This window comes from Colobus angolensis, unplaced genomic scaffold (genome assembly GCF_000951035.1).
Source record: "Colobus angolensis palliatus isolate OR3802 unplaced genomic scaffold, Cang.pa_1.0 Scaffold103, whole genome shotgun sequence".
Lineage (NCBI taxonomy): Eukaryota > Metazoa > Chordata > Mammalia > Primates > Cercopithecidae > Colobus > Colobus angolensis.
The window spans coordinates 1771660-1795838 of NW_012111253.1; the positions used below are offsets into that span (position 1 = coordinate 1771660).

At 46.8% G+C, this 24179-nt stretch overlaps 2 protein-coding genes across 2 annotated transcripts in view; one reads left to right on the forward strand and one right to left on the reverse strand.

The window, feature by feature from the left end:
- The window catches only part of SNX30 (sorting nexin family member 30), a 140915-nt gene extending 133822 nt beyond the window's left edge, over positions 1-7093 (forward strand). The window contains exon 9 of the mRNA XM_011941859.1: positions 878-7093. Coding sequence (XP_011797249.1) covers positions 878-937 — 60 coding nt within the window. The 3' untranslated portion in view covers positions 938-7093. The remainder of the gene's footprint in view (positions 1-877) is intronic.
- A 4011-nt stretch (positions 7094-11104) lies between these two features.
- SLC46A2 (solute carrier family 46, member 2) lies at positions 11105-23533 on the reverse strand. The gene is made up of 4 exons (XM_011941870.1): positions 22030-23533; positions 19783-19866; positions 18923-19079; positions 11105-12004 (listed from the first exon to the last, which is right to left on the reverse strand). Exons 1-4 carry the CDS (start codon positions 23156-23158, stop codon positions 11947-11949), a joined length of 1428 nt encoding a protein of 475 aa, XP_011797260.1. The 5' UTR covers positions 23159-23533; the 3' UTR covers positions 11105-11946.
- Positions 23534-24179: the final 646 nt, after the last annotated feature.

Below are 24179 nucleotides of genomic sequence, written 5' to 3' on the forward strand. Positions count from 1 at the left end.
GCTCTCTTTATGCAAGAGACTTTCCAAAGGGAGAATCATTTCTGCTCTCAGAGGACAATGCCAGAGTGTTCTGAGTTCTTGGCCTTTCACAAGGATCTGGGATGAAAAGAGGTTGGTGTAGTGGAGAGAACATCAGCGGGGGAATCACAAGCTCTGCCATGGACAAGCTGTGTGTCTGGGCCAGTTATTTAACCTGAGTCTTGTCTTCCCCATCCATGAAATCAGTGTGTATGTGTCAAGTAATAATTCTCCTTCATAGAGGAGCTGTGAGGACTGGTGATAACTAATGTAAAGTATGTCACCATGTTTGGACATAATAAAACTCAATAAACACCGGCTTCCCTCTTCCATGTTCCCTTTTGGGAGATTCAGGTGTGGCCCAAACAAGCAAACTTGAGGTTGGTGAGAAAGAGTGGGCTTTCCACCCGCTCCAATTCAGGTGGCTGGCCTGCTCCAACTATGATTTCCATCCTGCACAAGCGCCACCCACACCTGGAGCAGTGTCTCCATCCCTGCCGAGGTCCTAGGGCCTCTTCAGGGGTTTCCTGCTTGGGCTGTTTTCTGCTTTTTTGAAAGGAAAAGAATTTCCTCCAGCGAATCCATTTCCATTCACTGGATATGAGCTTTACAGACCAACATGAAGGCATTTAAGCCTTGCAGAGATATTGCTGTCTTTCATAAAGATGGGGTGACACATTCCAAACAAACACTTGTTACCTCCTTGTTTGTAATAGTTATGGAGGATACATCCAGGCATCATTAGACAAAGGTGACCCAGTGGGATCCACAGTGAAAGGGTAGATCCGAGCAGAATTGAGAAGCTGACCCAAAATCAGAAACCCAAAGCTGATACTGTGTGTGTGTGTTGTCGTTCCAGTGCCTCATGGCGTGGGAGTCGATTATTCCACTACTGCAGGAGAAACAAGAGGCCAAGTAAGTTCCTTCTTGGGACGGAGACTCTTCTATCTACACAGAGCCTGGCACCCCATACCGGAATGTTCCTGCAGTGCCAGAGATGCAGCGCTGGGAAAACAACCACAGAAACATCTCTCCTTTGTGTATTTTTCCCTCCCCCACCTTTCACCCCACAGTGGTTTTCAATTAGTATTTATTCCATGGTGGAGTCTGTGAGGCTGGAATCGTCTCTCAGCAAGAGCAGCATACCTCCGTGTTATGAAGGCACCTGTTCAGTGAAGCACTACGAAGATCTGAAACCAAGGGACAAGAAAACCTGCAGCTGACGCTCTGGCATTTCATGACAGTTTCCTCTTTAGGGACAGCTGAGTTGCCTGTTGTGGGAGAGAACCCGCGGCCTGCTTTTCAAGGATGAGGAGGAGGCAGGAACAGAAGGCAGTTGTTGCTTTCTGCGGAAGCCTGGCGCCTCTGGAATTGGCCTCTGTGAGCATTGACGCGTCTTGGCCTAGGAGACGTTGGTGCCGCCCTGGCAAGTCCTTAACGTACAGTGACCTGTAGCTGTGAGTGTGGCCTGCTGCCTGCTTGTGATGAGTCTTATTGTTTTTGTTTCACACAGGGACATTTAAATCAGTGTCAATGTGCGTCCATGCTTGAATGAGCAAGCCAGCGTCCTCGTCCTCCTGCGATGCCTTTGGGAAGCTCAGGGTAATGCTCCCCAAGCTTGTTTCTGACACTAGAATGCAATCGATTGGAAACTTTTTCTGTAAAATGAAAAAAAATGCTTTTTTTTTTTCTTTTTTCTGTGAAAGTCTTCAGTGTTTTGCTTGTTCACTGTCATCAGAGCAGGGATTAGACCTGTTAGGAAATATCTATTGTCTTGAAGTCAGAGTAGCTCCCCCATTGTTGAGATCAGTGGGCATATACCAAGCTCCACACCCTGTGTCAGCTTTGTGCAATTTGCCTTTACCTCACCAAAAATACCTACTTTAATATTTCCTCCTGTGTCCATTGAATGTCTGGGCAAGCTTTTGGTGAGGGGGCTGGTATGTCGTGTTGTTATGATACAGTCGAAATTTATCAACACAGTGTGAATGTTCTACATAAAGTGCTTTAACCCTTAACATTTCCTGGTCAGGAAGGAAACTCAGTACCTGGACTGGTCTCGAAAATGACAAATACAACAGCGAGCGCTTTGTTTCCAGCTAAGCTAACGTCTCCTCAATGTGCAGCCAGATTCCTGGGGACTGCTGACTGTGGTTCCAGGCTGCGTTTCAGACGATGACCAGGTTTACTTTTTAGATCACAAAGCAAACAGTCACCAACGATCTATCTTCCAACTCCTTTTTTTTTTTTTTTTCTGCTGAAATGAAGCTACATGTCATGTTTGTGTTCTTTCAACCATGGCTCATCCCTGTAAAACTACAAATCTGAGCCTCACATAAGCGGTAGTTTTGTTTGTTTGTTTGTTTTGTTTTTAATGAAACAGCTGTAAGATGCTGCTTCAGATGCAAGTTCACCTGGAAATACTGGTCAGCGGGCAGCTTGTCAAGGTCACTTAAGGCCACTTTTAACTGCAGGTCATCCTTGCATCGGCCAAGGCTGTGGCGCTGTTGATGCCACAGCTGGACAGCATAGGACGGCTTGGTTCTGTTTCATTGTGTTTGACAATGTTGCAGTTTAAACGATAATGTTTAAATCAGTTGGTACTTGTCTGTACTGTTAAACCCTGTTTGTGCCATTCTCAAGTCCTTTGATGTGAATTTTCAGTTTGGTATAGTTAGAAATGACTCATTGATGTGGAAAGGTAAGAACAACCCATGTACCCCCGAGTGATTCTGTGCTTCATTCTACCTCTAAGCCATCATGTTGACGTGGGTGTGGACGCCTGGGTCTGACCTGACACTGTGCTGGGAGAATCAGGGTGTATGTCTAATGGCAAGTTGACAGCCCTCTGTTGATATTTGGCAGAAGACGCCAGACCAGCCCAGCAGCAGATGCTCATCTTTGGGAACATAGGAAGCTCTGCCTTGGGGAAGGTATGCTTTACAAATGTGCAGTGCAATGAATGCTTGGAAAAAACTGGAGTTACAGGAAAATGAAATCTGACTGTCTGCTAGTTGCCAAAGCCCGGAAACATTCCTGTGTAATGGTTAGTTGGGAAAGAAGGCAGCACTTGAAAAAATTCATCAGGTTCCTCACTGGGAGATGTGGGAAGGGGCGTGGGATGCACGCGGTCACTCCCTCTCCTAGTGAGAGGCAGATGGCTGGCTCTGAAGGGAGGCAGGGACCGTGGGATTTGGTCTTGCTCTGTTTGGTCCCCATGTGATGCCCTGTGCTGTGAGACATCAGGAAGATCTGGAACAAGGCAAACTTTCTGTCCTCCTGGCATGTTATTGATAGCAAAGCCAGGAAGTCCAGAGTACATTACGGATTTTCTGGGAGAAATAGTCCTTCTGAAGAAAGGATTCCTTCCCAGCCTCCAGGCTAGTGTCTTATGAGGTGAGGAGGCTGGCCCAGAAGGAAGGGTGTGTTAGGTGGTGAAGCAGACCCCCCAGGCCTCTGAGGGCCAGCAGCCCCAACCATTTGCCTCATCATTTTGATCAAGCACACAGGAGATATTCCCTAGAAGTGTCACACGGAGGCTTCTGTGCCAAAGACTGCCTTGTAGTGGTTTCATCACCCCGCCCTTCTTGGCTCCACAAAATTGTGGTCCTGAGATCACTACTCCTCTCTTAAATATTTATTATTACTATTTTTTACTTTACCTCAAGCAGACAGACATAGGTTTTGAGGCTTGAATACATGGCAGTGGAATGCAAGGCCCTCCCTAGCAGCTACCCCAGGCCTGGGAAGTGATAGATTTCATTCGCCTGGGTTAAAAATCCAGAGGAAGACAGAAGAGAGGAGTCCTAGGAACTGATTAGATTTTAGAGATCCAAGTGATGTTTAAGAGAGCCTTGTGATTTGTAGCAAGCATGGGCACTGCTTTTTCTTACTAATGTGGTAGATCTACATGGACATTCTAGGCTGTTCTGCTCAGAGCAAGGAACCACTACTCCTCAATAGGGAGGGAACATACCACCCAACCAGGCTTAGCGTTGGGTTTTATCCTTTAATAGAAGTTTTATAATGATTCCTGTTCAACTTAAAGTGTGATTATGGAGATGACTGGCTCCATATTTCACCATGTCGTTCCTTCAACTCACCAGACACCTTTCTTTAGCTGAAATAAACCGGCATGACCTGGAGATCATGGTGGCTGTAAGCTAAGTCTGTTTTCATGCCAGATTTCAGCCCCACCCAGAGTGTGTTCTAGACGTTGTTGATTTGAATGGTTTTCTCAGTTACCACTCCACATGGGGAAGTTGAATGAAGGCACACCGGCTGCTCACTTCGTGTGAGGCTGCCTTTTGTGATCAAATGACAGGAAGTTCTGCTTTAAAGGAGGGCACGATGACCATGTGGCAGTCTGCAAGTGGAATTTCTCTCTTGGGATGGCAGCCCAAGGAACATCCAGAGTTTGTGTGACTTGGTCCTGCCATTGTTAGCTTTGAAATCACAGGCATCGGGCTCTGTTTTGACACTATTTGTTGGACTGTGGGACAGTCATTCTTTACAGTCTGTCTTGAGCTGGTGAGAGAGGAGGAAGAGGGAAGTCAAGAGCAACCTCCAAGGCCTGTGTTGGCCTCTTCTGCTTGGGTCTTGGGGTGGGTTAGAACTGGGTTCCAGTCTGGCCAGTTGGGTTGCTGGTTGCACTGAGGGGTGATTCCTCTCAGAAGATGGGCTGCCTGTGGTCAGGACAGGACACACCAATCTGGACTCCACCTTCCCAGACACCTACTTTAAGGACCTGTGGAAACTGGGTGATCCAGCTGTAGGGCTGGGGCAACCCTGCTTTGGCCACCTTCATTTACAAACTTAGGTTGGGAGTTTGGATTTCCTGTCCCACTTCCAAAAGCTTTCAAGATGGCAGCAGATGGACACACCCTCTCATTTCTTATGTCTTCTCTGTCAGATGGCAGGAGGCATTTATCAGTAAATTTGAGGAAAATGTTCTCTCCTGGGCCAGCCTCACAGCTTGCATTGGGTGTGTTGGAATTGTTCTCTTCTGCCTTGTGATTTTTTCAACTCAGTGAATAAACCAGGAATCCAGTTTTTCACCAACCCACCCTGTAGATTGTCAGCTTTTTGTTTGAGGGATGCCTGGTCTCCTCACAGTTACACGTATCAGAGTGTGTGTGTAAGTTGTCTGTGTTGGAAAGGTTGGGGTGGGGGCTCTGTCGCAGGGAGTTAGTCTGTTCTTTCTTCATCATAAATTTGAGATGCATCCTAAGTATGACTGTCTAACCCTTTCTATGTGGCAGAAAAATATGTTTTCCAGGTAGTTTTTACTACTGTAGATAGTCTGTAAATAAGTGCTTTGAAGAAAATAACAAACCAATAAGATATTTGTCTCCTATATAAACATTCTGTGTATTTAGCACTTGAAAACCAACAAATCTAGAATTTAAAAAAATGCCACAGACTGTTAAAAGCCCAACTCTGCTTTTTTGAGAATTCGTCCTTACCTACTAATATGCCTTATTCTTCTTCAACTAGTGTTTTAAAAGTCCTGGGTAGAAAGAGTTTTAGAAATGTCATCAGTTGTTCAGCTTCAATAATATAGAGATCTAACATAGTCAGTCCTCAGGCCCCCTAAAGAAACAAGAAAGAAAGTGAGGGCCGTCACTAGGGTTGGCTTTGGGGAGGGGAAAACTAAGTACTGCTTTTGCCAAATAGTATTTTTGATAATGTAAGGAAACACAGGGACCACAAAACCTTTTTTTTTTTTTTTTTAAAGTGTGAAAGATTCGTGCCTTTTGGCATACTATTGATTTTAGAGGATATAGTATCGGCAGCGACAAATCATGTAGAAACAAAGAATTCTATAGATGACAGCAGTATTAAATGTAACTCCTGATTCTGCAGAATAGCTTTTGAAGATACTGGGGGGCGGGGGGGAGGTATCTTCAAGCCTCAGAGCAGCTTGTTTCAGATAGAAATTCTCCATGGGTTGAAATGCCAAAAACAGAAAACATGATGTTGACTCACATAATTTAGTCCATTTTAGCAGAGCCTTTAGTGTTAGTACCAGTGGTGAGGAGAATTGCATATTCTCTGTCAGCAGCAGCACCCCCGCATCAGGTGGTTCTGGGCTTTCTATAGGCTGGTCCTAGTAGCTGACACCCAGCAACACCCCTGTTGGACAGGATTGTTCACAGTCTTAGACCAACACTTCAGTCAGAAATGATACTGGGAGTAGGAAAGGAAAATCACTTTTTTTCCTCCATGTGGAAATGAGGAGAGAGGAAAGTGGATTGCAAACCGAAATGTGAGTCAGTGTGATGAAGCAGTAGCTCTGTCATCTGGGCCTTTATCCAATAACAAACCAGCATCTCTTAACGGCACTTTTGGCCTGGACAGCCCTGAGGTTTGGGTCCCGTCTGGTGGATTCCCTGTCCATTCTATTTTCTGTGTGCCTGTTCCCTTCATCGCTGTGAGTTAGGAATGCATTGAGAGATGATGTCCATCTGATATATTCCTGTGAAATAAACTGCCAGCAAACTTTCTAACTTGTATTTTAACTGTTAAAGAATAGATTAAAAACTTTGGCTTTGGACATGTCCACATTATGGACTGTTATTTCTTATTTTTAAGAGTCATTCTTTACGTTTAAAATTTTAAAATAAAAACCTTCTGAGGTTTTGATGAAGTCCGCCTGTAAATGTTACCTTCTCTCCATGCTGCCATTATGCCAAAACAAAAGCTGTGAAAAAAAAAAAGTGCTCGAGAGTGTGTGTTGATGAGCAAGTGATTTATTTACAGATGGAAGTCTTTGTTTCATGAAGCTACCAAACTTTAAAAAGAATGTCACCCTTTTTTTTTGTTATGGAAACCAGAGATTGTAAAATGGAAAGAGTCGTTTTTTTGTTGACTTTTTGATGCTGGCACGAGGTTTTTGTCCACTTTTTTCATATATCTGTGTATAAAAAATTGTTGTTTACTATGGAATTAGTATTACATTTTGAGGTAAACAAAAGAATTTGTATTGCTTGATAAATATTAGCTTGTAAATTTAAAGTTTCTTTACTTCAATTAACTTAAAGGACCAATAAACCCATAAAAGATGCTTTCTTTATCTTGAGTCATGTGGTCATTTGTACCTTTCTGTAAGGCAGAAAAACATGTGTGCCTGTTTTTTTCTTTTCTTATTTTCTCTTTACACATTATCAGTTTGCCTGTAAGAATCAAGACATACAGAGTGACAGGAGAAAATATATATAATTGAACTATTTGTATTCTTCTTCACTTCTTTATAGGCCCAATTTACCCTCAATTTACCCTCTTCTACATCTTCCACATCAGCACCAATCTGGGGAGATGAAGAAACTTCCTAATGTAGTAGCCATCATGATTGGCAGGCAGGCTGACAGCCAGCCGAGGTATTTACTACATGAAAGATTTCTGCATTATCCCATAGCAGAGCACAACATTATATTCTGGGTCAGGGCCAGTTAAGTTGACCTGATGATGGTAATGCATTGAACTTGAGTATGCTTAAAATGGTGCTCAACTTGACTTACTGATAGCAGACATCATTAATCTAAGACTGCACTGATACAAAATAAGGCAGCAAGGTGAATAAAATGTGGATCGTGGATCAAATCTCAGCTTTTCCACTTACTAGCTATGTGGCTTTAGGCAAGTCACACTTGGCTAAACCTTTAGTACTATGATCTTTGAGATGAAAACGAGACTTCCATGTGGGGTTGTCGATAGGACTGGCAATATGGTATACAAAGCACTTAAATGTCAGGCAGGTTCTCACTGGGATAGCCCCTTTCTAAAGACTTCCTAATTTAAATATTAAGGCTACTAGGATATTATCCTTAAATATTAAGGATATGGCCAATTTAAATATTAAGGATAATCTTTCCTGTATGTTTTGCCAGTTTTTTTGTTTAGTAGGATATTCCTTTTTCTTTTTTTCTTTTGCTTTGTCACGCAGGCTGGAGTGCAGTGGCATGATCTCAGCTCACTGCAACCTCTGCTTCCCAGGCTCAAGCAGTGACCCCACCTCAGTCTCCCGAGTAGCTGGGACTACAGGTGTGTGCCACCATGCCCGGCTAATTTTTGTATTTTTCACGGAGATGGGGTTTTGCCATGTTGCCCAGGCTGGTCTTGAACTCCTGAGCTCAAGTGATTCACTTGCCTTGGCCTCCCAAAGTGTTGGGGTTACAGGCATGAGCCACTGTGCCCGGCCCTGTTTTCTTTTTAAGAAGATGGTGGAAATAGAATACTGCAGGACTGTATCAGACTGAAGGCCTGGAGAATGGAGAGGAATAGATGCCAAAAGCCGTGGCAAGAAGTGATAAAGGGAGGTGAAAATAGCTGATTTGAGAGACTCTTAGAGGGGAGGGGAATGGACCAGAGATGACTGGGAGATTGCCAGCCTGGGATTTGGAGGTGATGCCATTAGCTAAAATCAGAAGAGAAAGATAAAAGATGGAGGCTGGGCGTGGTGGCTCATTCCTGTAATCCCAGCACTTTGGGAGTCCACAGCAGGAGATCACTTGACCCCAAGAGTTCAAGACCAGCCTGAGCAACATAGACCCTGTCTCTACAAAAATTAAAAATCAAAAAAGATGGAATGAGCTTAGGTGGTGGGGTATGAGAAGGAAAACTTGGTTTGGCTTTAGGTTTGAGGAAATCCAGGTAGAGATGTTGACTTGGCTGTTGAAAATGAAGTTCTTGAGTCCATGGGAGTGGACTAGATTGCATGGGAAGAGAACCAAGGACAGGACCTTGGGGGTCTCAAGAATTAAGGATACAGGCAGGGCGCAATGGCTCATGCCTGTAATCCCAGCACTTTGGGAGGTCGAGGCAGGTGGATCACTTGAAGCCAGGAGTTTGAGACCAGCCCGGCCAATATGGCGAAACCCTGTCTCTACCAAAAATACAAAAATTAGCCAGACATGGTGGCACGTGCTTGTAATCCCAGCTACTCAGGTGGCTGAGGCAGGAGAATCGCTTGAACTCGGGAGGCGGAGGTTGCAGTGAGCTGAGATCGTGCCACTGCACTCCAGCCTGGGCAACAGAGTAAGACTGTCTTAAAAAAAAAAAAAAAAAAAAAAATTAAGGATGCAGGGAGAGGAGGAGGACTCAGGGAAAATTCTTGAGAAAAAATTGGGCCCCATGGGTGAGAATGGTGATTCTTCAATGAGGACTTGTGAGACACCAATTGTTGAGCCCCGGTCCTAGAATTTGACTTGGGTGAGACCCCAGAATTTTCATTTCTAACCAGTTCCCAGGTGATGCTGTTGCTGCTGGCCCAAGAACCACTGGGTGAGAACATCTGTTAGAAGAAATGGTGACCCTGGGAAAGCTGACAAGGTTTGAAACTCCTACCCTGGTGACAGGTGGGGTTGAAAAGGAGCCAATACTTGGGTTTTGAGAGCTCAGCACAGGTTAAAAAACACAAGTTTATAGCGGGGTCAATGTGGACAAGGAAGGACATTTCTCTAAGCAGTAAGAGGCTTCTCAGGAGGAGGAAGGATTGGATTCTTTCAGGCTGAGGAGCTGGTCAGAGGCTGGAGTAGAAGGTAAGGAGTTGGAGAATGAGCATATTGATGAGTAAGGTTGGAGAGGTTGAACACGATCTTGACTTCATCTTTCCCATCCTATCTGCTCTGCTCATATTGCCAGACTCTGGGAGAGGGGGTGCTACCTTTTTCCTAGTGGCCTGAGCCCCAAATCTGAGTCATTCTGGCCTCCATCTACCTCAGCCTGTGGCATCCATCCATTAACCAACTCTTATAGCCTCTAGCTCCCAAATATTTTTCCATGTCTATCTACTTTTCTCCATGTTTATAGCTTCTCACCGTACGTCTGCTATCTTTTTAAATTTTATTTATTATTTATTTATTTATTTAATTTTTATTTATTTATTTATTTTTTAGAGACAGTCTTGCTGTCTCACCCAGGGAGGGGTATAGTGTCCTAATCTTAGCTCACTGCAGCCTTGAACTCTTGGGTTCAAGCAATCCTGTCATTTTAGCCTCCTGAGTAGATGGGATTATAGGTGCACACCACCACACCCAGGTCATTTTAAATTTTTTTGTAGAGATGGGGTCTTACTCTGTTGCTCAAGCTGGTGCTAAATTCCTGGCCTCAAGTGATCTTCCCAGCTTGGTCTCCCAGAGTGCTGGGATTATAGGCCTGAGCCACTAAGGCTGGGCAGTCAGTCCGCCATTATGCTTCACCTGGTTTACTGCAAGGATCTCGCAGCTCTTCTCCTTTCTTCAAGCTTGCTCACTCCTTCCACCAATTCATTGTCCTCAATGTTGCCAGGGAGCTGTTTCTAAGATGCAAATTTAAGCACTCCGTGTTCCTGCTTAACACCTTCCAACAGCTATCCCCATTTACTCTGAAGAGAAACATCTTTTTCTTTTGAAAGGATATTTTATGTTATTCCTCCTTACCACCCCAGTCTCATCTTACTGTCTTCCGTAATACTTGTCCCTCCATCTTTGCTCCCTTCACACTGAATTCCTAAACCTTTGATATATTTTCACCTTCAGGCCTTCCAGCATGGTGTTCCTTCCGCCTGGAATATCCCCCAACATCTGGCCTTAGTAACTCCTACTTACCCTTCCAGCCTTATCATAGAAGTCACTTCTGGGATGCCCTCCCTGCTCTCCCGAATCTGGATTCTATGCTCCCTTATATTAGTGAGGTTGGAGAGGTTGAACGTGATCTTGAATTTCTTGAACTCATCTTTCCCATCCCATCTGCTCTGCTCATGTTGCCTGACTCAGTGCAAGGGCGCTAGCTCCTTCCCAGTGGAAGGAGACATCCCTGTCTGATGTTCTGTCTGCTTCGCCTGTTAGACAGTACTCTCTGCTAGAGCAGACACAGTCACATGCTATTCTTTCTGTATCTCAGCACCTAGCATGGGGCCTGGACCTTATTAGATGTGTCACAGAGTTTTATTCATTCCCTGCAAGAGGATTACAGGTACAAACTCTGTGAGCCCAAATACGCTGAGATTTGAATGTATTCTCTAGCCTTGTGTCTTACCCTGTATAAGAACGTCAAGTCTGTAGTCATAGACAGAATCTGACCCGGGAAAGAATGATTCACACACTCATACAATGAATGTTGATTTTATTAGGTGAGTCTGCTTTTATAAATCCAAGTAAACAAGGTTATAAAAATGAGTACCTCAAATAAAACAGCTCTTAATGTACCTCCTCTTCCTTCACACCACTCACTTAGGGAAGCACTGTTGACCGGAAGTACTCAATTGAATATCCCATTGAAGAAAGCCTTGTGACATTTGCTTCTTAAAAGCAACAGTAATAACAAAACTACCCAGAAGACAAGGGTCTGAGCTCCATCCCCCTCCTGAGTGTTTGTAGCCAAGGAAGACTCAGGAAAGAAAGCTGGCTTTTTTCAAGGTTTTATTTTAATTTAAAAGACATTGTTCGTGCAAAACTGTTGGTGGTTCTTACAAAACATTCCTTCCACATTCCCCTCAGGCTGTGATAATGAACGCTTTGAGTTCTCCCATGGGACTTTCAGCACAGCATTCTAGTGACTAGTTAGCTATACTTTGGAGCCCTCAAGACAATCCCTTGAAGAAAAGGGGCAGGCTCGCTGTAGCTGGGGTCTGAAACCCCTCACAGGGCCTGGGACTGCTGTATGCAGCCTGCCTATAACCCTTAAGCTCATGTTCTGCTGTCACAGAACACAATCTCTGCCTAATAGGGGTATCTTAAAGCTAAGAACGTTTTTCCATCACCAGGAAAATGCTTTTCCCCATCCACCAGGGATCCCTGAGCCAAAGCAGGTCATACTGAGGCCAACTCTGCCTGGAACGTGGGTTTCTTAAGCAGTGGGTTGCTTTGGTCACCAGTTCCCTGGTCCCTTCTTTTGTCTTCTGGGGGCCTGGCCATGGCTGGTGTTTTCAGCTCCTGCAGGTAAGCATCTTCATTTCTCTGTGATGTCTCCATATGGTGACCATGGGACTTGTTTATAGGCCACGATGCTGTAAGAATTGACCATAGACAGTTACAAGAGAATGGCTGGAATGGGGTAAACGTGAAACTGCCCTCACAGGGTTAATGAGAATTACAAGCCAGGCTTTAGGCAAAATCATAGGTAGGCATTGACCAAGGTGTGCTGGTGCACTGTGACCCACTTCCCTGCAGCTGTTAGCTAAAAGGAGCACGTTTCCACTTGCTTCCCCATTGCTCCTTTAGATAGAATCTCTGGGGGCCAGGAATGGTGGCTCACACCTGTAATCCCAGGAGTTTGGGAGGTTGAGGCAGGTGGCTCATCTGAAGTCAGGAGTTCGAGACCAGCCTGGCCAACCTGGTGAAACCCCGACTCTACTAAAAATACAAAAATTAGCTGGGCATGGTGGCAGGTGCCTGTAATCCCAGCTACTCAGGATGCTGAGGCAGGAGAATCACTTGAACCTGGGAGGCGGAGGTTGCAGTGAGCCAAAATCACGCCATTGCACTCCAGCCTGGGTGACAGACTGAGACTCTGTCTCAAAAAAAAAAAAAAAAAAAAAAAAAAGAATCTCTGATACTGGACCTTTTTACTTTACTTAAGAATTGCTTAAGGTGTTTTTCAGATCCTGAATTCCAGCAGAATGGCTGGTGCTAACCAGCCTGAAGACCCTCACCAAGGAACCAACTCAGCACAGGAATGCTGCTTCTTCATCTCCCTGTCCCATGATTTCACCCCTCACTTCTTGACCAATCAGCGATCCCTACACTAGCCCATCCCCATCCAGACCCCTTGGAAGCCCATCCCCAAACCTCCCTCGGAGGTGGGTTTAGAGTTTCCTCCCATCTCCTTGTTTGGGTGCTGTATATCGTTAAACATTTTTTTTTCTGCTGCAACTCCTGCTGTTTCAGAGTCTGTTACTGTGCAATGGGCAACTGAACTTGGTGGTCCTGTAACAAAGGTGTGCCTTTTTCTCCCCATCCATTAGACCATCTCTTTGTCACTGGTAGACTGAAATTTTTTATCCATTTATGGCATCAGAATGGTGCACTGAGTGGAGAGAGATTGTCTGAAGGAACTTCTCTTACTCCAGGTTCATTTCAGTCTTGCAAGCACTGAACTTCTCCATTTCCCAAAACATTGCGAGCCCTTTGCATCCACATTTTCTTTTTCCTGGAATCCCTTTCCATCTCACTTCTGCATGAGGATGAACTCCCTTCTATATCTCAAGATCAAGATTAAGCCTCTGCTAATTGCGAGCAGAATTAGCTGCCTCATCGGCTGTCTTTCCATAGCTCGTTTATCCATTACATTGTTTAAAATCATCTTAATAAATGGACGCACGGCAGTTAGGAGGTCTGAACTGAAGTCCTGGATCAGTGTGACTTAGGCATGTCCTTCAACCCCTGGCACCCTGGGCTTTCTCATCTGCTTGAGCTCCAGAATCTTCAGGTTCTAAGCTACAGCACAGCGCTTCTCGATGGATGGACAACACCTGGAGTTGCTAAAATGGGTTGTGCGCTTAGATCCAAGCGTTTTAAGGGAAATTTTGTAGACACTTCCCAACACTCAGATTTCCCGCCTTCTGTGAGTGCCAGTGCACTACTGGGAGGGGCACTGACTGTACTTAAGACTCATTGTATTACAGGACTGGTAAGTGGAGAGTGAAGACTTGGAAGCAGCCAGCACAGGGCCACATGACCCTTGACCCCTGCTGTGGACCACTACAGCACAGCCACAAGGCGATGGCCAGCACCTGACTTCATGGGTAGCCCCAGGCAGCTCTGGGGTGTGGGCAGTCAGCAGTGCTGACTTATTAGTCAGTGTAAGTCAGCGCTGTGAGAGATGCCACACCCTCTGACAGGGCATGCATTCATTAAACAAATGCTTTTTGACTGCTTCTTATATGCTAGGATCTGTGCTGGACACAGAAGATACAAGGAGAGCCAAATAGCCATGGTCTCTGCCCTCAGGGAGCCTTCAGTCTAGTGGGCAAGCATATTAAACAGCTAACCATGAAATCATCATCACTGCATTCTACAAAAGAGAATATAGGAAGCTCTGGGAGCATGTCACAGAAGGATCTAATTTAGATTGAGAAGGGTTAGGAAAATTCTCTTTGAGAAAGTGGTGTTTCACTTAAGACCACAACTAGTTGGGTGGGAAAGAGGTGTGGATGGAGAAGGGAGAAGAGTGGGAGAAGAGGCGACCGTGGCTGAGGGTTGGGGAGGGTGGTCAATTGCAGGAACAGGAGGTGAGAAAGGGTGGCCAGGTCAGCTTATGCGGGGCTTTATTGCCCATAGTAAGATGTTCATTTTTTATTTTTGTTTTTGTTTCTTTTTTGAGACAGAGTCTTGCTCTGTCACCCAGGCTGGAGCACAGTGGCATGATCTTTGCTCATTACAGCCTCAACCTCCTGGGCTCAAGCAATCCTCCCATATCAGCCTCCCAACTAGTTGGGACTATAGGCATGCACCACCATGCCCTGCTAATTAATTAATTTTTTGTAGAGTCGGGGTCTCACTATATTGCCCAGGCTGGTCTCAAGTTTCTGAGCTCAAGCAATCCCTCCACCTCAGCCTCCCAAAGTGCTGGCATTACAGGTTTGAGCCACTGCACCCAGCCAAACATTTAGGTTTTATCCTAAGAGCAATGAAAGCCAAGTGCAGGGCTTTGAGCAGGTGATGACATGACCTGATTCACACTTTAAGGACCTTGCCCTGCCCACCTGCTGGAGACAGGATGGGAGTGGAGAACAAGAGTGGATGTATGGAGAATGGTTCAGACGCTAACTCAGTCATCCAGGTGCTCTGGATTAGGGTGTAGCAGTAGAGATAAAAAGAAAAGCATAAGTCTGAGACATATTTTGGAGGTAGAATCAATGCATTAGGCCTGATTGATTGGAGGTGGCGGGAGATGAAGGCCAGGGTGGATGCTGGTGACCCTCAGGTTTCTACCCTCGGTGGGTGGTGCAGCCAATGAATGAGATCATGAGATTGGAAAGACGGGAATGTGAGCAGGCTTAGGAGGGTATCAAGAACCCTATTTTGGAAGTTTAAATGGTAATGTGAACCTTTGGAAGTACTTTAGGTTGCTTAGAAAATGTAAAGTGAGAAGACAGCCCAGAACAGAACCCCAAACAATTCCTACATGGGAGGTTTGTAGAGAAGAAGCTATCAGATAAATGGGAGAAAAACAAGAACGAGGTGTTTTGAAAACCATGTGACAAATATCTCCCGAGGGAAGAGTGATCAACAGCATTAGGGGCCGCCGAGAAATCATGTGAGATGAAGGTGGCAGCAGGTCGATGGATGCAGCTAAAAAGTCATTAGTGGCTTTAGTGAGAGCAGCTCTGGTAGAGTTGAGCACGGGGAATCAATTGAGTCAGATTGGAGTGAGTAGAAAGTGAATGGGAGTCGGGGAGTGAGACAGCATATGTGCAGACCCGCCTTGGGAGAACTTGACTATGAAGAGATGGAGAGAGCGGGGAAGAGCATATGTCAGCTCTGGTAGAAGAATTCAGGAGAGAGCGAAGCAGTGGAGTGGGCTTTCTCAGGAGGTAGGAGAGGCCGCACCCAATTACCAGGTGCAATGCATGTAGTGGATGGGAGAGACGGTCTGGCTTCCTTCAAATCCTGTCTCTGCCACTTCCTAGCTGTGTACCCTTTGGCAAGTTATTTAATACCTTGGAGCCTGTTTGCTCACCTGCAAAATAGGGATAATAATAGTAATTACCACAAAGGATTGTTTGGGAAGATTAGTTTAAAAATATGAAATAAAGTAGTGCCTGGCACTTAGGGCTATTTAACAGTTTGCTGTTATTATCGTTAAAAAAAGAAGATGGATGCAAATGAACATAGGACTATGGATTGGAGAAGACCAGGATATTCTGTTGTGATCGTTTGGTTTTTTTTTTTTTGAGACAGAGTCTAGCACCGTTACCCAGCACCGTTACCCAGGCTGGAGTGCAGTGGCGTAATCTCAGATCACTGCAACCTCCGCCTCCTGGGTTCAAGCGAGACACTGTCTCAAAAAAAAAAAAAGGATTGGAGAAGACCAGGATATTCTGTTGTGATTTTTTTTTTTTTTTTTTTTTGAGACAGAGTCTAGCACCGTTACCCAGCACCGTTACCCAGGCTGGAGTGCAGTGGCGTAATCTCAGATCACTGCAACCTCCGCCTCCTGGGTTCAAGCGATGCGATTCTCCCGCCTCAGCCTCCCAAGTAGCTGGGACTACAGGCGCACGCTGTCATGCCCAGTTAATTTTTGTATTTTCAGTAGAGATGGGGTTTCACTATGTTGGCCAGGCTTGTATCAAACTCCCGACCATGTGATTTACTCGCCTCGGCCTCCCGAAGTGCTGTGATTACAGGCGTGAGACATTGTGCCCAGCCTGGCTTCTGTTTTCTCTATGAAGAATGAGGCATTAGTTAAGTTCATGTATATTGGATGGCATGAGGGGAGAGGTTTGTAAATAAGCAGAACCTCACAGTTGTTGCCTCAGCATCTCCCTATTACATCTAAAGAGCAAACAGGAGAGGGCAAGTTCTTATGGTGGCATGAAATAGGCTCACTTTGGCACCAGGAAGGGGTGCAGCCACAGCCCCTTGGGATTGCAAACAGGCTGGGATCTTCCTCTCCAGCATCGAGGAAGAGGATGCTGATTGTGACCCAGTCCAGCCTCTGCTCTCTGAGTCCTCCTCTGCTCTGGCATGCCTGCCTGGGTTTTTATGTCATTGGAATGTAGCTTTTCCTCCTGTGGTTCGAAAGCTTTACTGGTCTTTCCTGTTGCTCTCCTTGAAGATTGATGGTACAGGCTTGGCCTCTCCTAGCTGTGAAACTTTTTCAGGATCTCGTTTCTTTAGTGACTTTGCGGAAGGGAAAGTAATGGAACCACTCCCTTTACACCAGAGATTCTCAATCTTGGTTGTAGATTTGAATCACCCGGAGAGCTTTTAAAATTTCCTATGCCCAGGCTGCACCGCAGATTAACTGAGTCAGAATCTCTGGTGGGTGGGATCCTGATAGCAGTCAATTAAAATCTGGCTTTGTTTGCATGTGTCTCTCTATTGCTAAATGTCTACAACAGAGGGAAGCAGTGTGCCTAAGTGCCTTATCTGCATAAGCACTCAATCTTATTTGTATTTTCCCATTACTTTCATTTGTCTCTTGATGTCTTTATGACACACATGAACTAGTAAGACTCATTTCCTTTTGTTGATTTTTGGGTTTTGTTTAGGTTAAAGAGACTACATTAACCAACTGCCAATAAAATTGGACTGGATAATTTTCAAGCGGGCAAAAACTACTCATCCTTTACTCATTTGGCCACAGGCTGGGACTCCTGAGAAATTTGCACTGCATGGTAGCTCTAGCTAAATCCAACCCATTCAGCCAGGACTTACGAAAACAGGAACACATGAAAAGTCCTTAGGGTTGGACAGTTCGAAGACAGAGCTGGCTCAGATTGCACCTTAGGAATGAGACCTGGTCATGCTCTCTGATCCATAAATTCTCTCAGCTATTTGGCCTTCCTATCTTATTTTTCTTAATTATGAAATAATGCAAAGAGCCCTAATGATTGATGGCTCCTGTCCTAGGAAGCTCAACTTTCCATTCAGGCTGAGATTTGTAATATGATGTGATGTGAGAATTCCAAAAGGGCTTTATCACTGTCCCCTTGAACCTGCCTTTCTTTATTTTCTACTCTGCTGCCTATTATACCACCGTTACTGATGTGTAGAGTCCTCATGTGCTACTAGGCAGGTCCCTTGAAAATGCAAATCTATATCAAATCCTTGTGCCTTACTGTGGATACATTTATTCTGTGGAGATATATATATATATATATAAATATATCTCCACAGGAATATATATACGTATATATATATCTCCCCACAGTATTCCTTTCTCGTGAAGCAGCAGTGGTAGGAGCATGAGAGAACCTCACTTCAAAGGAAGTGGTAAAAGGGCCTAACAGTCTAAAGAGAACAGTGCTGTCCCATATGGGAACCTCAACCCACATGTGGTTACTGAATATTGAAATGTGACTTGTCCAAATCGAGATGTACCATAAGCATAAAATACATACTGGATTTCAAAGAGTTAGTGTAAAAAAGAAGTGAAATATCTCATTGATACATTTTGTAAATGGATTAGATGTGGAGATGATATTCTGCATGTCAGATATGTTATTAATATTAACATTAATTTCACCTGTCACTTTTCTCTTTTTAAAATGTGGCTACTAGGAAATTGAAAGTCACACATATGGCTTGCATTTGTGGCTGCTTCTGTATTTCTGTGGGACAGGGCTGGTTGAAGACAGAACTCTTCCATGCTGTCTTTCCATTTTGTTGATGACCTAGGCTAGTGGTCTCCATAGGACCAGATGTCCTCCTGCCTCTTATCTCCAACACTTGAGTGCTCTGATATTACAAATGAGACAATTCCCACAGGGAAGTCAAGGGAAGGCCCTGTCTGGAGCTCACACAGTCCAGTCCGGCGGCCGGGAGATTTCAGTGGCACTGAGCACAGAGCCCTGTGAGGGCATGGGGAAGAAACTGTGCTCTGAAATGAGGTCTGATGACTTTCACCTAAAGGCAGCTGAACAAAAGAGGTCTGGTGGTTCATGAAGGTTTCCAGTCACAGCCTCTAATTATAAGGAAGTATATGGGACTCCTATAAGTAGTCATTACAAAACTGCCAAAGAGTGAGCCAGTGCCTAATGATCCTGTTTCTTACTTGCGATTTTCAGGAATTCCCAAATGGCCAGATTTTTAGTGTGGGAAACAGGAGGACTTTTTCTTTGTGAGAGAGCCTACTCAGGACCCACTGCATAAATGCTGAAAATAAATAATGTGGTGATGGTGGGCTGGAGAAGGTTCAAGATTCCTTGACCTAAGCATCAGGGTCCCAGCCCAAGCAGCAGACGCTGCTCCCATCCTACCTAATTGGGATGATGGCCAGGAAGGAGAGAAAGGAGGAGAGAGCAAAGCAGGAGCCCACAAACATGTCCATGGTGAGCTGATAGATCTTGTTGTACAAGGTCGATGTCACCACGCCAGTCAGAGCCAAGGACAGCTGCAGTATGACAAACACCTTTCCTGTGGAAGGGACAGAGGTTACTCAGGAATGCCTTGCTGTGCCTGCCTCACTCTCCATTAGCTGAGTCTCTGGAGAGCTCTTAGGGGACCCTTCCTTCTTACTCTCTCTCTCTCTCTTTTTAGAGACAGTCTCACTCTGTTGCCCAGGCTGGAGTGCAGTGCCACAATCCTGGCTCACTTCAGCCTTGAACTCCTGGGCTCAGGCAATCCTCCTGCCTCAACCTCCTGAGTAGCTGGGACTACAGGCATTTGCCACCATGTCCGGCTAATTTAAAATTTTTTTTTGTAGAGATGGGGTCTCACTATGTTGCCCAGGCTGGTCTTGAACTCCCAGCCTCAAGCGATCCTCTCACCTCGACCTCCCAAAGCACTGGGATTACAGGCATTGAGCCACTGCACCTGGCCCCTTCTCAGTCTTTGTGTGGCTCAATTCGCTAGGAATCCTGCCTCTATCTAGTTGAATCTTCCCACGGCCTGTGGATGATAGAATCCTTCTTCGTGGCTTTTCAGTGACTGACTTTCTAAGTCACTCCCATACCCTCATCTCCACTCTCTGTGCCCTGGATGGAAACCAGTGTTTCCAGTGTCTTCAAAGATGCTTCTGGAACTGTCTCAAGTGCCTTCTGCAGGTCTGTGCCTCATGCTTCGCAGCTCTGAAACAGCCCAGGCAGAAGATTCCAGAGAGATTCCTTTCACTACTCACCATAAGAGGAGCCCTTTATGAGTTTGGACATAGCTGATCGGATGGTTGTGACGGGGATGAGAGCAAACAGCATGACGGCTCGAGCTGAAAGAGATCACACAGGAACACTCCTTGCTGTAGCCCAGCCTGGGCCAAGGAGGAAATTAGCAAAAGCCTCTCTTAGAACCCCCATCTCCCCACAATCCGAATGTGGCTTGACCTGGAGGAAGTCATTTCTCTGCTGGCACACTAGCGCCCTCCCTTGACCAGTCTGTGACCCTCTGAGCTCTGATGCTGCTGTGTGTGCCGCATATCAGTCTGCAAGGTGGCCGGGCACAGTCAACATGGTGACAGATGATGAAATGTATCTTTACTGGTGGAATTAAGTGATCACTAGGGAAGTGGAACTGGTGCCATCAAAGGGACACAAGGCCCCTTTCCTTGTTTCTCCAGGAGAGAAGTGTCTGTCCTTGACATGAGTGAACATCTCTGAGAGATGGTCCCAGGAGCTTTGGCAAATTGCCTTCAGCAATGTGTCCCATGAACGTACCCACTGCCTAGCTCTCAAGCTCTATTGATTATCCAGATGCAGTGTGTGTGTGTGTGTGTGTGTGTGTGTGTGTGTGTGTGTGTGAGAGAGAGAGAGAGAGAGAGAGAGAGAGAGAGAGAGAGAGACAGAGAGAGAGACAGAGAGAGAGAGAGTGTGAGAAAGATACAGACAGACAGCCAGGCGCAGTGGCTCACGCCTGTAATCCTAGCACTCTGGGAGGCCGAGGCGGGTGGATCATCTGAGGTCAGGAGTTCGAGACCAGCCTGAACAACATAGTGAAACCCCGTCTCTACCAAAAATACAAAATTAGCCAGGCATGGTGGTGCGTACCTGTAATCCCAGCTACTCAGGAGGCTGAGGCAGGCGAATCGCTTGAACCCAGGAGGTGGAAGTTGCATTGAGCCGAGATTGCACCATCGTACTCCAACCTGGGCAACAAGCGTGAAACTCCATCTCAAAAACAAAACAAAACAAAACAAAACAAAAACACAAAGAGAGACAGAGAGAGAGACGTGGGGGGCAAAAGGGGAAGGGGATACCCTGTCCTATGCTGTTTAATTGAGAACTGACCAGAGGTTAGCTTGCCATTTTGTTAGGTGTTTCTAAGATGTGTGACCTGCCTGGGTCAAGAGCCAGCCTCAGATAACTGTCTGAAGTTGTTTTTCTGATACGATAGCCACTAGCCCCATATAACTATTTAAATTAAATAAAATGACATAAAATTTACAAATCTGTTCTTTAGTTGCACTAGCTACATTTCAACTGCTCAGTAGCTACATGGAGCCAGTGGCTTCTGTATTGGACAGAATGGATAGCAACTATTTCCATCATTCTAGAAAGTTCTATCGGAGCATTCATCTCGAGCTTTCTGCTTATAGTTGTCTACCTGTGTCCTCAGATGGAAACTTAATGCTGCTTCCTTGGGGAATTTATTACATTGGTTGTGGAAGGCATTTACCGAGTATTTTTACGCATTTTTAAAAAGCCCTTGCTTGACTCCAAATGATTTTAATTAAGGCATCTTTTCAGTAGAATTACTTGAAATTCCATCCATCCACCTTTTTTTGTTGTTTGTTTTGTTTTTGAGACAGAGTCTCACTCTATCACCCAGGCTAGCGTGCAGTGGCACAATCTCGGCTCACTACAACCTCTGCCTCTTGGGTTCAAGTGATTCTTGTGCCTCAGCCTCCTGAGTAGCTAGGATTACAGGTGCACACAACCACACTTGGCTAATTTTTGTATTTTTGGTAGAAATGGGGTTTTGCCATAATGGCTACGCTAGTCTTGAACTCCTGGCCTCAAGTGATCCTCCCACCTCCAGCCCAAAGTGCTGGGATTACAGACCTCTGTGCTCCGCCTTTGAAATTCCATCCCTTTAAAATGGGAAGGGAGGCTGGGGGAAGAAACCCAACTCCATCTCCTCTGTTGACTGCCATCCTGAAGCCTCCCCTACTGACTCCAGGTACCACTGACCACACCTCCTTGACTGCCCAGAACCATGAACACCACTCTGGTAACATTTCATTCTCAATATAGATAATTAACAATATATTACAGATAAACTCAGGGGCATATAATCTTGTGTCCCTTGTGCCTCCTGGGTAGCAGGTTCAATCCCTGGTGCTGAGCTAGGTCACCCAGACCATGGCATCCCTGGTGTCAGCCCCATTATGCAGAGGATCAGCAATGTCCTGCCTCCCCAAGAATGACAGACTCACCAATATAGAACATGTATGTCTCTTTCACAAAAGCCAAGAGGAGGGCTCCTGACCCAAAGGACACCATCCCAATCATGATCATGGTGGTGTCCCGGAAGCAGCGGGAGAAGACCAGGACACCCAGGAAGCTGGTGATGAAGATGGTGTACCCTGAAGCCATACCATAGCCCACCTGCACTTGGTTCCAACTGAGAGGCTCCCTCAGCACAAAAAGAGGGATCACGTCCACTGTGCCCACCACCGCCAGGTCATATATGATAGCACCCACAAAGAGCAGGGCGATGGTGGTTTTATGGGGTTTTGCTTTTCCAGGAGATGGAGGGTGACCCACTGCACACTGTTTGTCCAACTGATCAGGATCCAGGGTGCGGTACGTGCCAACTGTACCAGACACGGTATCCGCGGTGGGGAGCTCCTGGCTGGGTTTGGCCACCGACTCAGGGACCTTTAGCACCAAAAGGCTGTAGAGCAGGGCAAACGAGGCACAGCTCACGCTGCAGGCCGTCAGTATCAGCCCCTGCCCAGAGTGCCCAGCCATCTGCTTGAAGAGATGCCCGGAAGCCATGCTCCCGCAGAACCCCGCCAAGCCCAGGATCAGGTCAATAAGGATGAGGCGCAAGGAGCGGCGGCCCTCGGAGGAGCCCAGCGATCCCAGCGCCATGACTCCGGACCAGAAGGCGGAGAAGCCACCGAACAGCCCGTTCAGCGCCGCCGCCCCGTACAGCACCTCCACTGGCCAGTCCAGCAACACCTTGAGCAGCAGCCCGAGGCGGGAGAGCAGGAAGCCCAGCAGCGACATGCAGATGGAGATCTTGCGGTGGTAGCGGTCGCTGAGCCATCCCAGCCCGTAGGCGAACAGCAGGGGCGACAGGCCCGCCACGAGGTTGTAGATGATGTAGAAATTGGAGATGGCTCTCTGCTGTTGGTCCTCTGGAGCCCCCCGGGGCGACGGGCTGGCGCTGTGGTTGGAGGAGCCGCCGGTTCCGTAGGATGCCTTCACCACGAGGAGTAGCCCCGCGTCGTAGAGGGAGGCAGCCATCTGGGAAGAGGCCACCACGGGCTCAACCCAGGTCCTCGGGTGGAAGCGAGGCAGGTGGCCCCTCAACGGGCAGGTGACCTCGGGGCTCATGTGACCTCTCTGATGGGGGATCGAGGGGCTTTCTGGTTGCAGTGACAAGGAGATACTCCCAAATTCGGCTGCTACGGCGGCGGCTCAGGGTTCAGTCCGGGAGCGCGAGTGTGCGCCGTGAGCCGGGGTGCGCGCCGGAGAGTGGCGAGCGGAGCCAGGGCACGCCCCGCTTGTGACAGCAGCCAGCCCAGCAGCCGAGTGACCTCCCGAGTGACTCCTCCTCAGGCCAGAAGAGGCCGCGTTCCGCCCCGCCCTCGCCACCTCAGGAGGAGTAGGGCTGGCGACAGTCCAGGGAAGCCAGGCGCGGGGGAGCGCAAGGCGGGTGGGTGTCGGCTCCTGGTGCCAGCACCCCCGGGGCCCCCGGGTCACGCTGCTCCGGTGAGCGCGGCCGCCTGACGGGGCCGAATTTCCCCACAACTAGGCGAGCCCGGACCTCCCGCGGATCTCTGGGGACCCCGCACCACCAGGGCAGGGGCTGAGACCCAGCTGGAAGGAAGCTCCCCTGGACTGGCTCAGGGATCGTTTCCAAATTCTCCCATCCCAGGAAGGCAGGTTTCGGCTAGGACTGCGACGCCTAGGAGTCTGCCTAGGATAAGTACCGGGGTGTGAAGTTTTATTTACAGATTTAATGCAACAGGGACCCATATGCTATAGGCAGCTGGGTAGCACTTTGAGAGGAGTAAAAACTTGGGAGCTGCTAGGTCCAGGCTCTTCTCCAAGCCAAAGGCCTCTTAGAGAAGAGTCCTGCTTGGTACACCTGCATTGGTGGGCCTAGTGCATGGGCCTTGTCTGGAAGGCTCCTGCCTCAAACCGCAGGGCCAAGGGAGAGATGGCAAGATCCTGCCAGCCCTAGATGTCCCCCTAGATGATAAAACTGGACTCTTGGGCAGGTGCTTGAGCCCCCTGGAAGGGGCAGAGTCACCAGGGTCCTCTTCTTCCAAATCAAGTGCCCAGGTCCCTTTCTGCTTCTTAGTAGTCACTCTTCTTCTGTCTGTGGGCTCACTCCCCTGGGCTGGGCTGA